We start from the raw sequence: 12,274 nt of genomic DNA, 5'->3' as shown, positions 1-12,274 counted from the left end.
TTTTGGAAGCTTTTCTGCTGGGTTTTTCCGGTTAAAATTTGGCAGCAATTTATTGAAATCACAAAGCTTCCCAAGGGTTTTTCAGGGTGCTGAATCCAAATATGCAATTAAAAAACCATTTTAAATAATACAAATCAAGATTTAACCTCAATTTTTTCAACCGGATTCCGTCACCGAAATTTCCAAAAAATCACACTAAAGACAACTCCATTTTATAGAAAGTCATAAGATAACAAAATTAGAAATGCATATCAAAATACACAACCCTCATTGTCTCCTCCCGGGCCTCCATAAAAGATATGTATACCCATATCATTTTCTTCCGGAAATGAGATATCGTAGCATTGTGGTCTACCTACAATTGGATGTGCAGGTGCATCAACTGGTGCTCCATTGTCACCGGTAATTTGTATGTTCCTTACATGTGCAGCACGACTAAATCCTCCCTTGGCGAAGTAGCCACTACCCATGTCTGTTTTCGTGAATTGTGAACCATTATCTCCCTCTAAATAAGCAACTTCGCCTCCAAAATCCACCCAATCAGCCTGCAAGTGAAGGTTTTTAAACAATGTACCAGGCCACCAACCTATAAGTTTGCCGGCTATATATAAAGCCCATCTTAAACCATCATTTGGTGTCTCCTGCATACAATACAATAATAAATATGTTAGTAAATCATATCATCCAGAGAAAACCTAGCAATACAAATAAATATATTTCTTGTTCATTGACAGAGGTCACTCACTTTGACAACCTTTACACTGATTTGTCGTTGTTCTCCCTTATATGTAGACACTGGTTTCAATACTCCACCAGGAGATAGAAAAGCATCTTTTGCTAACATAAAGCCACGACACTTTAGGTTCCAACAGCCTGTGTAACCGTAGCTGTCACTCTACATAAAAAATAGATAATTGTCATATTCAATATATATATATATGTATAAACTGAATCTATTCAACATTTACTAAATATAAAAATAAACCCAGTTCAATTGATTCAACCACTAAAAACAATGTACTATAATAACTATCAACTAAAATTTTAATATATATCAACTAAAATTTTAATATATCTAAACAAAACTTACTGTCCAATATATGAAAAGTCGTGTCCGAGGATCTCCATCATATTCCGTTGGATGTACCTGAAAAACAAAAAATTAACAATTAAAACTCATAATTTTTATTTATCATAATTAAATAGGGGTTGTCTCAATTATATATATTTTTGAGTTTTTGGTTTGTTAAATTTTTTTGGTTAACTTTTTTGCTAATTTAAAATAGATTTTTGTTTTTTTATTTTAAATAAACTTCTGATTATATATATAAATTTAATATCTTAATTTTTTTTAAATATTTTAATAAAAAAATTTCAAAACTCAAATTTGTAATTTTAATAAATCTCTACTCAATTCTAAACAAATTAAACTAAAAATATAGCAAAAACAAATATAACACATAAAATAGGAGTAAAAAGTACTTACTATCCATCCAACCTCGATCGTTTCCAATTGGTTACGCTGATTTACTAGCCAAATTTGACACAGACTGAATATACCGTTATCAGAAGTGACCACATTGGGTTGCCATACGTTCAGACCTGCACTTACTGCATTTATGGGCTCAAGTGATTCGTATCGAACAACGGCATACTTATAAATCCAAAACAATGATGGATTAATTTCAGAAGGTACTCAGTAAATTTGTTATCTATTGCATAAAATAGAAGGTAATATTATAAAATTAGAAATCATATCAAATTTTGATTGGAGAATTATATACTTTTAAAAATTAAATTTATAAAAAAAAAATATTTAAAAAAAATTATATATATATATATAATTTAAAAAAATTAATAATTAAAATTTGATATTTTAAAATAAAATTCAGAATAAATATAATTATTCAAAATATTTTAATATATTTCTTAAATATATGTTATTATTTGATCCATACAAATACAATTTAATTTCATACTTATAAATCCAATACAACCCTATATGATGAATTAATTTCCAATATAACAATATATCATGGATTAATTTCGGAAGCTACTCACTAAATTTTTTATAAATTTCATAAAATAGAAAGTAACATTATAAAAAAATTTCATAAAATAGAAAGTAACTTTATAAGATAAGGAATCATAAAAAGTTTTGATATGATAGTTAGATAATTTTAAAATTAATAATATCAAATTAAAATTTAAGAACAATATATTTAAATTTATAAAAAAGGTATTTAATATATATGACTTTATGAAATTAATAATCAAAAATTGATATTTTAAAATAAAATTCAAAACAAAATTAATTATTCAAAATAATTTAGTATATCTCTTAAATATATGTTATTGTTTAATCCATAAAATACAATTTAATATTCGTTGTTTTATATCTTTAATCATATTAATCAACCTTTAATCATATTAATTTAAGATGGATCTACACTTGTTTAATTTCCTATTTTGAATAGGCTACATTTGACATGAATATCATGGGTTTGCATAAACATGAAGATTAAAAACCACTAGTAATTTGAATTATTTTTTTTTAATAAAAATAATAGTAATGACAAGTAACAAAATACTCATTTATTTTTATTATGTTAAATGTTGACATTACATTATGTTACACATCTTTAGAGTGTATTACATTACTTTAGATATCTCTACCATATTAGATACTCTGTAATAAAATAACAACAAATTGGATTACAACATTTACTATTATTATATAAAATAACAATTTATATGTAATCTACAACAATATTGAATCTCATAGTATGTGTGTATATGATGATGATAATGATGATGATGATAATGATAATGGTTAAGGTCCACTAAGACCAAACTTTGGTCTATCGGACCTAAAGAAAACAAATTATTGAGTTTGATTTAATATTTTATTCCTATGCTCAAAAAGCATGGAGAGAAGCCTCCCGAGCTCACTATAATTTTGACATCGAAGAAGGCTAGGAAGGTCAATATTGCAACAAAGATTATGAAATTGAGATCTAATGTGGTTGTCGGTGGGGCACTCTAAGAGGAAGTGATTTTCATCCTTGATTTTCATATTCGATGGCAGATCCTTTCTATCCATGGTGTTTTCGGAACTACCGAACGACTCGTTTCACTATGGAGCTCATGAGAGTTCGTTCTAATCTTGGCTATATGAATTTTCTTCTTTGTGCTAGTTAAAACCAAGAGATAATTTTGATCTTCCACGGTGGGGTTAATGACCTCCTTATAATATCTTAATTCTCTTTTAGTTGCTAAATCTTTCTCACACCACATTTTTTCTTTAAACTTAGAAGTAACAATATTTTTAATGTTATTAATTTTTTGCAATGTAACATTCTCATCGATCTCCCAATGGTTTAACCAGGCGCTGATGTCTTTATCCCAACCTCATTTGAGCCTTCGGTGGTTTTGGTTGGAGTTTAAAACTAGCTTAGGAAGTCTATGGTCTCCTATGTTATTGAGTTTGTGCTTGTACAACAGAAGCCTAGTTGTAGCTAGGCTCTCAATAGGGAAAAGGCCCACTTCTATAAGGACAATAGGATAGGGTGTATTGCTTTTAATTTTGAGGTTATACGTTATAAAACGCTTTTAGATTTACTCAATATTTCTCGAGGATTCTCTAGAGACACTGCAACCTCAAACCCACATCCATATAAGATAACAAAAGTGACTAAAGTTTCAAAGATGAACTTCTTTCTATCCCACATAACAAGGTTTTCCGTTTTAGGATTATTTTCGAGACCAAAATAAGCTTTCCACCTTCCATTAATCCTTTTCTCAATGTTATAGTTCCAGTTGAGCTTGTGATGAATATCAATTCCTAGGTTCTTGTAAGAAGACACTTCCTCCAAGTTACTATTATCATACATAAAATTAGTGCAAATGTCCTTCTTGGATTTGATAATCATAGCTTTTGTTTTTTCAATGTTAACAGTCATACCCATGGTAGAGCAGAAATCCTTAAGAAGTCTAAGTTGCTTAACAAGATCAGATGGGCACCTTGCGAGAAGAACAATATAGCCAACATAGAGAAGAAGGATGGTTACTACCCCATCTAAGATCGTGCCAGCACACCTGCTTCCTCTAGACAAGTTTCTAGCTTGTCGATGTAAATGCCAAATAGGGTAGGGGAGAGGGGGAAACCTTGTTTAACTCCGATATTACACTTAATATCTTTTGACCACCCCTCATTTCTCTTTAACTTGGCAATTACATTCTCCTATAACCTTATAGCAGCAACTCTCAGCTCGAAAGTAACCTTTAGCTCTTCTAATCTATTCCATAGGTTGTTTCTAGGAACCATATCAAAAGCCTTTCTAAATTCCATAAAGCAACAAAAGATATTAGATTTATCATTGCGTCATTCCTCCAAAATGACCTAAGTGTAATAAGGTGGTCCGTTGTGGAGTGCTATCTTTTAAAACCCACTTGGCCTTTAGCCTACTTACCTTCACTTTCAAGCCATATGCTCAACTTCTTTTCCAAAATAATACCATATAACTTGGCTAAGAGAGGGCTGATCATAATTGTCAGATAATTAGAGGGGTTATTTGTATCCCCACTTTTAAAAATAGGGATAATGAGGCTCTAAGTCCAAGGCTTAGGGAACCTTTTCTCAATCGCTTGATTGAAAAACTTGTGGATGTGGGGGATGAGGACATGACCTCCAATTTTTAAGATTTCCACATGGTAACCTTCAATGTCCTTAGCTTTCTCATTTGTCAAGCGTTTAACCCAAAAATCAATGTCTTCTAATGAGAAACCTTCTTTTGTTGTGAGCAAGGTTTCAAATTTATCCATGACATTCAGAGATTTGTAAAGCCTTTTAAGATAAGAATTCCAGTCGCGTAAAACAACTTTATTATTATCTTCATTTTTCCTAGTTAGAATCTAACTCCATAATTTCTATGGGGCTACCTTAGAGAGGTATAAGAGATTCTCTTGTCTTTCATGAATATACTGCCTTTTTTTCCTTTTAGTTAGGGCTTTGTATATTTTTATCTTGCAAATTTTAAGAGATTCATCAACAACTTCCTTAATTGCTCTCCTCACACTTTTACAATCTTTTTCATAGCATGGGTTGGTTTTGTTGTTTCATTTATTACATGGAACTTCAATTGAGAACTTGTTAATAGAATATGAGAGGGTTGTAGTAAAATTATGATAGAGGTCTTCTATGTTGTCTATACAAGATAAAGGAAGCAAATTAGTTTTTAATTCCTTTAGAAAGAGATCATTTTTATTTCTATCAAAGATTAAGTTCTTTTGTCTATAATGATTATCTTCTATGGAATCCCTATGCATGACAAAATTGAGGGTTATAAAGAAAAGCCTAACTACTCAATATACTTTATATCTTTACTTCCATTTATCAAACACTAATTTCTAATTTTAATCAAATAAAAAAAATAGATACAACTCTAATTTTGAATTTTCATCATAATAAGAATAAAAAACCAAATAACTCCATATTACATGGTAACCTGCATTTATCAAACACTAATTTCGAACTTTAGTCCTAATAATAATAACAATAAGAAAACAAATAACTCTATCTTAATTGCATTGTATATTACATTGATAATAAAATAAAACTAAGAAAACAAATAACTCTATCTTAATTGTATTGCATGTTACATTGATAATAAAATAAAACTAAGAAAACAAATAAATCTATCTTAATTGCAGTGCACATTACATGATAATAAAATAAAACTAAGCTTATTGGAAGGCATATTAATAAAAAATGTATTAGATAAATCATAAAATTGAAAGTACAAATTGTCATCGCTCACTGCAACCAAAAACAAAAAAAACAAAAAATTATTTAAATGTATTTATTTATATTTACCTCCTTGTAAAAGTACCTAAAATTTGACACCATGAAATGCTATTCCTATCGCTAAATGATTCAACGTACACCTACCTCATGCCCTGTGTTTTCATCTTCTGGCTGTTTGATTCTGTTTCTTTTACTTATAAAGCGTTTCACAGATCCTGGGCTTTTACTTATATAGCGGCTCACAGATCCCGCCCTTTCTACATCTTCACGTTTTGTTTCTATAATTGGGACTGTGCCCGTTGGACAGCCCGTGCTTGAAAAATTTAGTCTCGACATCGTCTGTTCATCCTCCCCAGTATCCACATAGCTCTGCTCCGAACCCTTCAATAAACATGCAAGTATTCAGATATTTTTTTTAAAGGAAGCGCAGTGCTTCCCAAGGGAAACTTGTTGAAAATACATGAATATGTGGTGATTGTGTTTGGGAAAATTTGAGTGTTGAAGATAATGGGGTGTGTATTTTAGTTTAGGAATTAGTTCTTATTTTTTTTATGTACATAGATAATCAATAAACTGATTTTTTTCTCAAAATACATATCTCTATTATTTTTAACATTGTTAACACTAATAAACGATGAATTTTATTTTAAAAAACTAGTTTTTTAAATAATAATAATTTAATTTTAAATTTATGGTATATCAAATTGTTATATATATTTTTTTTTAGTAGAATAAGAAATTTATTTTTGTGTATATATTTAAGTATTAAAATTTGAAAAAATATACATATTTTAAATTATCTAATTAATTTAAACTCATTTATTTAATAGAAAAAAAATAACATATTATTGTTCAATTTATATAGATTACAGATTTCAAAAGCTTAGTTTAACTAGCTTGAGGAATCTCTAGGAAAGTTATGGAAATTCCTGTCATATTTAGAGAAAATCTGGTAAGGGTTTTTGTAAATCCAGGTTATAGTTGTTAAATTTCAAAAGTTTAAGTGTCCTAAAAGTTTTGATAGTACTGAATCCATTTCCACCATAAAAAACACAACTACCTCTACAAAATTTTTCAAAATTTTTAACTGTCTGAATAATTCTTTCTGGTCAAGTAACTACTCCATTCCAAAAAAATTAATCTGAAAGTCAAAGAAAAAATAACAATTTCTCTCTTCCTGACCATTGATGATCTCGAGATGTTCCCAAAATCTATAACGAACCTAAAAATACCCCACTAAGATGATCTCGAGATGTTCCCAAAATCTATAATGTATCGAAAAATACCCCCACTATGATTATCATAGGCGGTTGTACATTGTTTTAATTTTTTAATATTAACCTCTTCCCTGAGCACATAAAAGTGTCCCACTGTTATTATCCCTATTGTTATCCTAAGCTGCAAGTTTGTAATTATTCCTCACCTGAAGAGATATTTGATCAGCGAATCGTACGCATAGAATGTTATCTCCATCTTCATTCTGCACGAAAAAGAGGAAATATATCAGAAAAATGTAAACAGTATAACATATAACACACAATAAAAATTTAGAACTCTTATTAGATTCGAAATTACTTTAAATTTGTGCACTGATGGAGGATTGACATGATTGATATATTCGTCAATAGTCATGTCACGCTCTGATTTCAATTTCTCAATATTCGTGTTACGCACCGGTGTAACAGTAATAAGAAAAAACAGTAAACAGATGAGAATCCATTGAGAATCCAGAGAAACCATTACCATGCTCACTGATTTACAGTGCATTGGCAAGGGCTAGAGAAACTCTTTCCGCAGTCTTTTAACACATGGCAAAAACTGTGAGAACCAGAAATAGAATTTTTACGAGGAGTTGGCTGATCTATCCGTAAAATTTTAATATCTGTACTTATCTTCCCCACAATGAACTACCGAATCCTCAGTATTAGTGGGTTAGATTCATAAAATTTTATTTTTAAGCGTTTAAGGCAATATGGAAACCACTTACTTTTTCCATTTCTGACTTATCCGTTGAGATTTGATAGTGACGTTCTCTTTGGTAAGTAGTTTTTACTTTCCTGTATTTCTATATTTTCCCATTTAATAATGATGGACTTTTAAGCAATTTGATGTTCATCTTCATAAATTTGATGTTCGTTTCCATAAAAGACGGTTTTGCCTAAATATGGTTAATCAAGTGCTTTTAATTAATTTAGGAATAAAGATTTGGAATCTATTACCAATTATTTCACGGAATGGATTTGTAAGTAGTCTCGTTAGTGTTATTCAATCAGGTTTAAGTTTTATTTTATTTTTTACCATTTTATTATATATGTTTATTTTATATTAAATGTTTTATAAATTTTTATATATAATTCAATTTGAAAAAGCCATTCTAGATTTTTGTAGGAGTGATATATAATTCAATTTGAAAAAGCCATCCTAGATTTTATATCCTACAAATATTGACAAATAAAATTTACTTTTCTCACACATAATTAAACATAGAATTTGTTATTTTATGCAACTACAAAATTACTATTTTCTACCTACTTTAATATGGAGTTTATTGTTTTTGGCCACTATTTTTTTTTAGATTTATTGTGTTTTATCAAGTTTTTTAAAATTACTGTTTTATAAACTTCTCCTAACATTAAAGCTTTTATTAATAAAAATTATAGCTAACTTGATAACTATGATTGGGGTTATATAGTTATATATTTTTGAAGTTTAGTAAAAACAAAAAATTATTTAAATTAATTTTACTCTTATTAAATATTTTTACTTAATACCATATTCTTTTGTTCATATGTTCTATACTTTTTATTCAATTTGGATTGAACCATTGCTTTTAAGTTATATATTCATGCTCCCTTGAATCTAGACGGTCATATACTCATATAAACTTCCAATATTCATTAATTAAAACAAAAACAATAATATACTATTAAGAAATATGAATTAGTCACTGTAATTTTTTATTGTTTTAAAATGATTGTTTATAGCCTCAAAGTGAATTTAATTACTTAAGAATTTTGATTTTCAAGTAACACGATATAACATTTTTGTGATGTCAATATCATTGAGATTTTTATTGCACTTAAGTGCATTCAAGTTACATGTTTGAACCTTACACCTTAGTGGTAGTGAAGCATTTAATACTAACTTATCCTTTCGGGCGGGTTGTTGCCTCTAGAACTAGAATGCATTGTGTCTGGAGCCTTCGTCATGCACCACAGTTGGCCCTCCATGTCTTGGTAAGTGTGACATATCTACGGTTCTCTGACAATCTCCAGATCAAATGGTGGATGTGGTTGCCCGTCGATCTAAGCTTCTCAATGGTACGGTTTTTGGGCATTTTTCGCAACTCTGATGCAGAGGGTTAGGTTCTATTCTATTTCATCGAATTCCTTCTCAAGTAAGAATTCCTGCACTGTTTCCCCGTCAATGTCATTGCGCAAGGTTTTTCTCCTATTACATTCTAAGTCTTTTCTACATTGGAATTTAAGAATTGTCTCTCTTTCAGAGGTTGCCCGTTGGTGCAGTTCTTGCATCCTGATGCCGTAGGATAGTTAATTACACTCTGAAAGGTATGAATTTATTGGGTTCGTTAGCTTTGATATCTATGTTAATGTTCGGTTGAAGTTATTTTGCTAGCTCTTACATTATGATATTTGTCTGCCTAGGTCACGCTGAAGATTTTCAAAATCCTTCACAATCGCTTGGTCATGGATTTAGAGGTTATGGAGCTTCTGCTCAGCCTATCAAACCCTCCAGACACATGGAAGGAAATTACCGGGTAATGTCATAGTCAAATCGAGTGGGTTTCTAAGGGTTTAGTCTTTGAATGAGGGATTTAACAATTTCTCAAGTTATGCATAGACTCCATCTATTTTTATATATAAAGCAGTCTTCTAGGCCACGAAACAGCCCCGAGTTACATTAAATGTTATCGGCCATGGTCCATACTCTCAAGAGAGGGTTAATATATTTTTTCTGTAAGTTTGTAACTAAATTATTTTGGGTTTACAGACATAAGAGTTTTGGGCTATTTCTTTAATTGTTGTTGAAGTTGGTTTAGGATTAATGTAAAATTATGGAGAACAATTATGTTCTATGAGACTGCCACTCTACGGTGAAACCCTTAAATTGAAAGTTTGGTCTATTACTTCATATTTTGTATATATTTAACTGTTTAGCTCTTTATATCAAACGACTTGTCCCAGCATGGGTAAATGGATCCATTTGTATATGCATGGTTAGATAGTTCCTTCTGTGTATGTATCCCTTAGAAATATTTAAGGTTGAAGTCTACAATTTTATCATGACGGTTAATCAGGGTTTGTATTAAATTTCACCAAAAATTCGAAGGTTAATTTTTTTTTCTTATACATAGTAATACTTCGTGACTCTTTTTACTATATTGAGTTTGCAGATTGTCCGGTGCGGTTCTTGCAATGTTTTTCGTTCATTTAAATTTCTTTATTTTTTATTTTTCTCTATTATGGCTTATATACAGTGGGTTGTCATGAGAGTAGTTGCTCACGCAGTTTTGTTCCATCACTTTGAATTCTAGCCAATTATAAAACAAGCATATGTTCAACATCTTTTATGACTATAGATTAAGTTTCAATTTCTACCATATCTACAGGGTTACACATGGTTCTTGGTATGTTCTGCATCTTCCCTTTATGAGTGAAAATTACCTTTCAGTTTCTACCCTATCTACAGGGCTACACATGGTTCTTGTTATGTTCAACATCTTTTTATAAAATCTTAGACAAATAATATCTATAATTTATTCTAATAAAAGAATTAAACAATTGTTTAAATTGGCATAGTAAATGTTATAATTATTCCTCTAGTTAGCTTCAAAATATACTTATGTGTCTGTTGCTAATATTCTTGTTTTCCGTATGTTACAGACCTTAATTTTCTTCTTTTCTTTCCTCCCAACCATGAGACCTGATATTCTAGCCTCACTATTCCAGCCTGAGTCTCCTTCGAGCTATCGTCTCACAAGATTTCTCCTTAATACTTAATGGTCTTGAATAGTAATAGTTGTCTGTTCCTAACCAGACTTAGCTCCTTGAATCTGTTTGTCCTTCCAGCACAGTTTTTTATGATTTCCAATATTTGTTTGATCTCAGATACGCACATCCTCTTGATCCCTTCCTTGCGAATAAATATCAAAGGAAGTAGTTAGGATTAGGTAACCACCAAACCTAGCTTCCTGACATATAAGAAATGTATAACTATCATCATTATGACATTTCACTTTCCATGTAGCTTTAATAAAAAAAAATTAATTATATAAAATTTAATAGTATTCAGTTCGTTTAATTGCACTAAATAAATATTTACATTCACTGGGGACATCACATCCTTCTCCCTTAAGATTGGACATCATCTCGATGTTTCTCTACTGGAAATAGATTCGAAAAAGTTTCCGTCATAACCTATTCATCTTCCCAGGTGGCCTCTTCTGGCCCAAAGTGCTACCACTGCACTATAACTTGGGTGATACCTCATCTCTACAACATTACTTTTCTATGATCCAGTATACCCAGTGGTTCGACCAAGAACTCACCTTCTAATTCGACCTTTAAAGCAAAAAAACAAACATTTAGTCAATCCTTTTTCATTGGTAATCAGTCTTGTAGTCTATTTATGATATGTCATATTTTTAATTTAACTATTTTGATTTACCTATATATGTTATGAAACCAGCTCACAAAAATATAGAGAATATAGATCAACGCCTTAATAATAAGCCTCTTCTAGGGGGTAACCTCCTTTATATTACACAAATGAACAATTCTTGAATGATATAAATGACAAGACCTCCTTTCTATATATAGGAGTCTAAGGGGTCATAATATAATCAGAGACGACATAACAATAATAATATAAGGGCACACTAATAACAATAGTGGGCTTCTATGGGGCACAATAATAACAATATGGGGACTAAATGGGCACAAAAATATAATAATGGGGTTGTACTAATAACAATAAGGGGTTGCACTAATAGTATAGGTACCTAACATGCCCCTCTCCTTCAAAAAGTGTTGTCCTCAATGCTTGAGTATTTTTTTATGCTTCTGTATAAAATTCTTTTCCTCCCATGTGGAATCTTTAGCAAATAAGTTCTTCTACTTGATGAGATACTTTGAAATTGATCGATTTCATAGCTGTTGGGTTCTTGTTTCTGTGACTACTCCAAGTTCCAATATTATTTTTCCTTCCTCGTTAACTTCTGGCAATATTGTTTGAATTGGGATCTTCTACAACTTTTGAATGAGTGGTGACACTTCTTTATCCTTCTTTCATTCATCCCTTGCTTTGTTTATCCAATCTAGCTGGATAATAGAAATAACACAAAACAATGCTTCCACATCCTCATCCCTTCTTGAGAGTGCATCTACAATAACATTTGGCTTCTGTTTTTGTAGATGATTTCAAAATCATAACCCAACATATTTGTGA

The 12,274-nt window shown here is 30.5% G+C and overlaps 1 protein-coding gene across 1 annotated transcript; it reads right to left on the bottom strand.

The window, feature by feature from the left end:
* Window positions 1-251: 251 nt before the first annotated feature.
* On the bottom strand, window positions 252-7,552 carry LOC149213679 (protein neprosin-like). Its single transcript, XM_089389107.1, has 7 exons — window positions 7,382-7,552; window positions 7,230-7,286; window positions 5,951-6,187; window positions 1,487-1,654; window positions 1,091-1,147; window positions 746-895; window positions 252-641 (listed from the first exon to the last, which is right to left on the bottom strand). Exons 1-7 carry the CDS (start codon window positions 7,550-7,552, stop codon window positions 252-254), a joined length of 1,230 nt encoding a protein of 409 aa, XP_089245233.1.
* Window positions 7,553-12,274: the final 4,722 nt, after the last annotated feature.

This window comes from Pinus tabuliformis, chromosome 1_1 (genome assembly GCF_031772625.1).
Source record: "Pinus tabuliformis cultivar Carrire ecotype Pingquan chromosome 1_1, CPIR1, whole genome shotgun sequence".
In the NCBI taxonomy this organism is placed as follows: Eukaryota; Viridiplantae; Streptophyta; class Pinopsida; order Pinales; family Pinaceae; genus Pinus; species Pinus tabuliformis.
This window is presented reverse-complemented; position numbering and strand designations above follow the sequence as displayed.

Excerpts from the sequence above, each read along its gene's own strand:
- LOC149213679 (XM_089389107.1), bottom strand. The coding sequence starts at position 7,552 with ATGGTAATGGTTTCTCTGGATTCTCAATGGATTCTCATCTGTTTACTG. Across the intron at positions 7,287-7,381 it reads CATCAGTGCACAAATTTAAA|AATGAAGATGGAGATAACAT; the intron begins GTAATTTCGAAT and ends TTTTTCGTGCAG. Across the intron at positions 896-1,090 it reads GACTTTTCATATATTGGACA|AGTGACAGCTACGGTTACAC; the intron begins GTAAGTTTTGTT and ends TTTTTTATGTAG.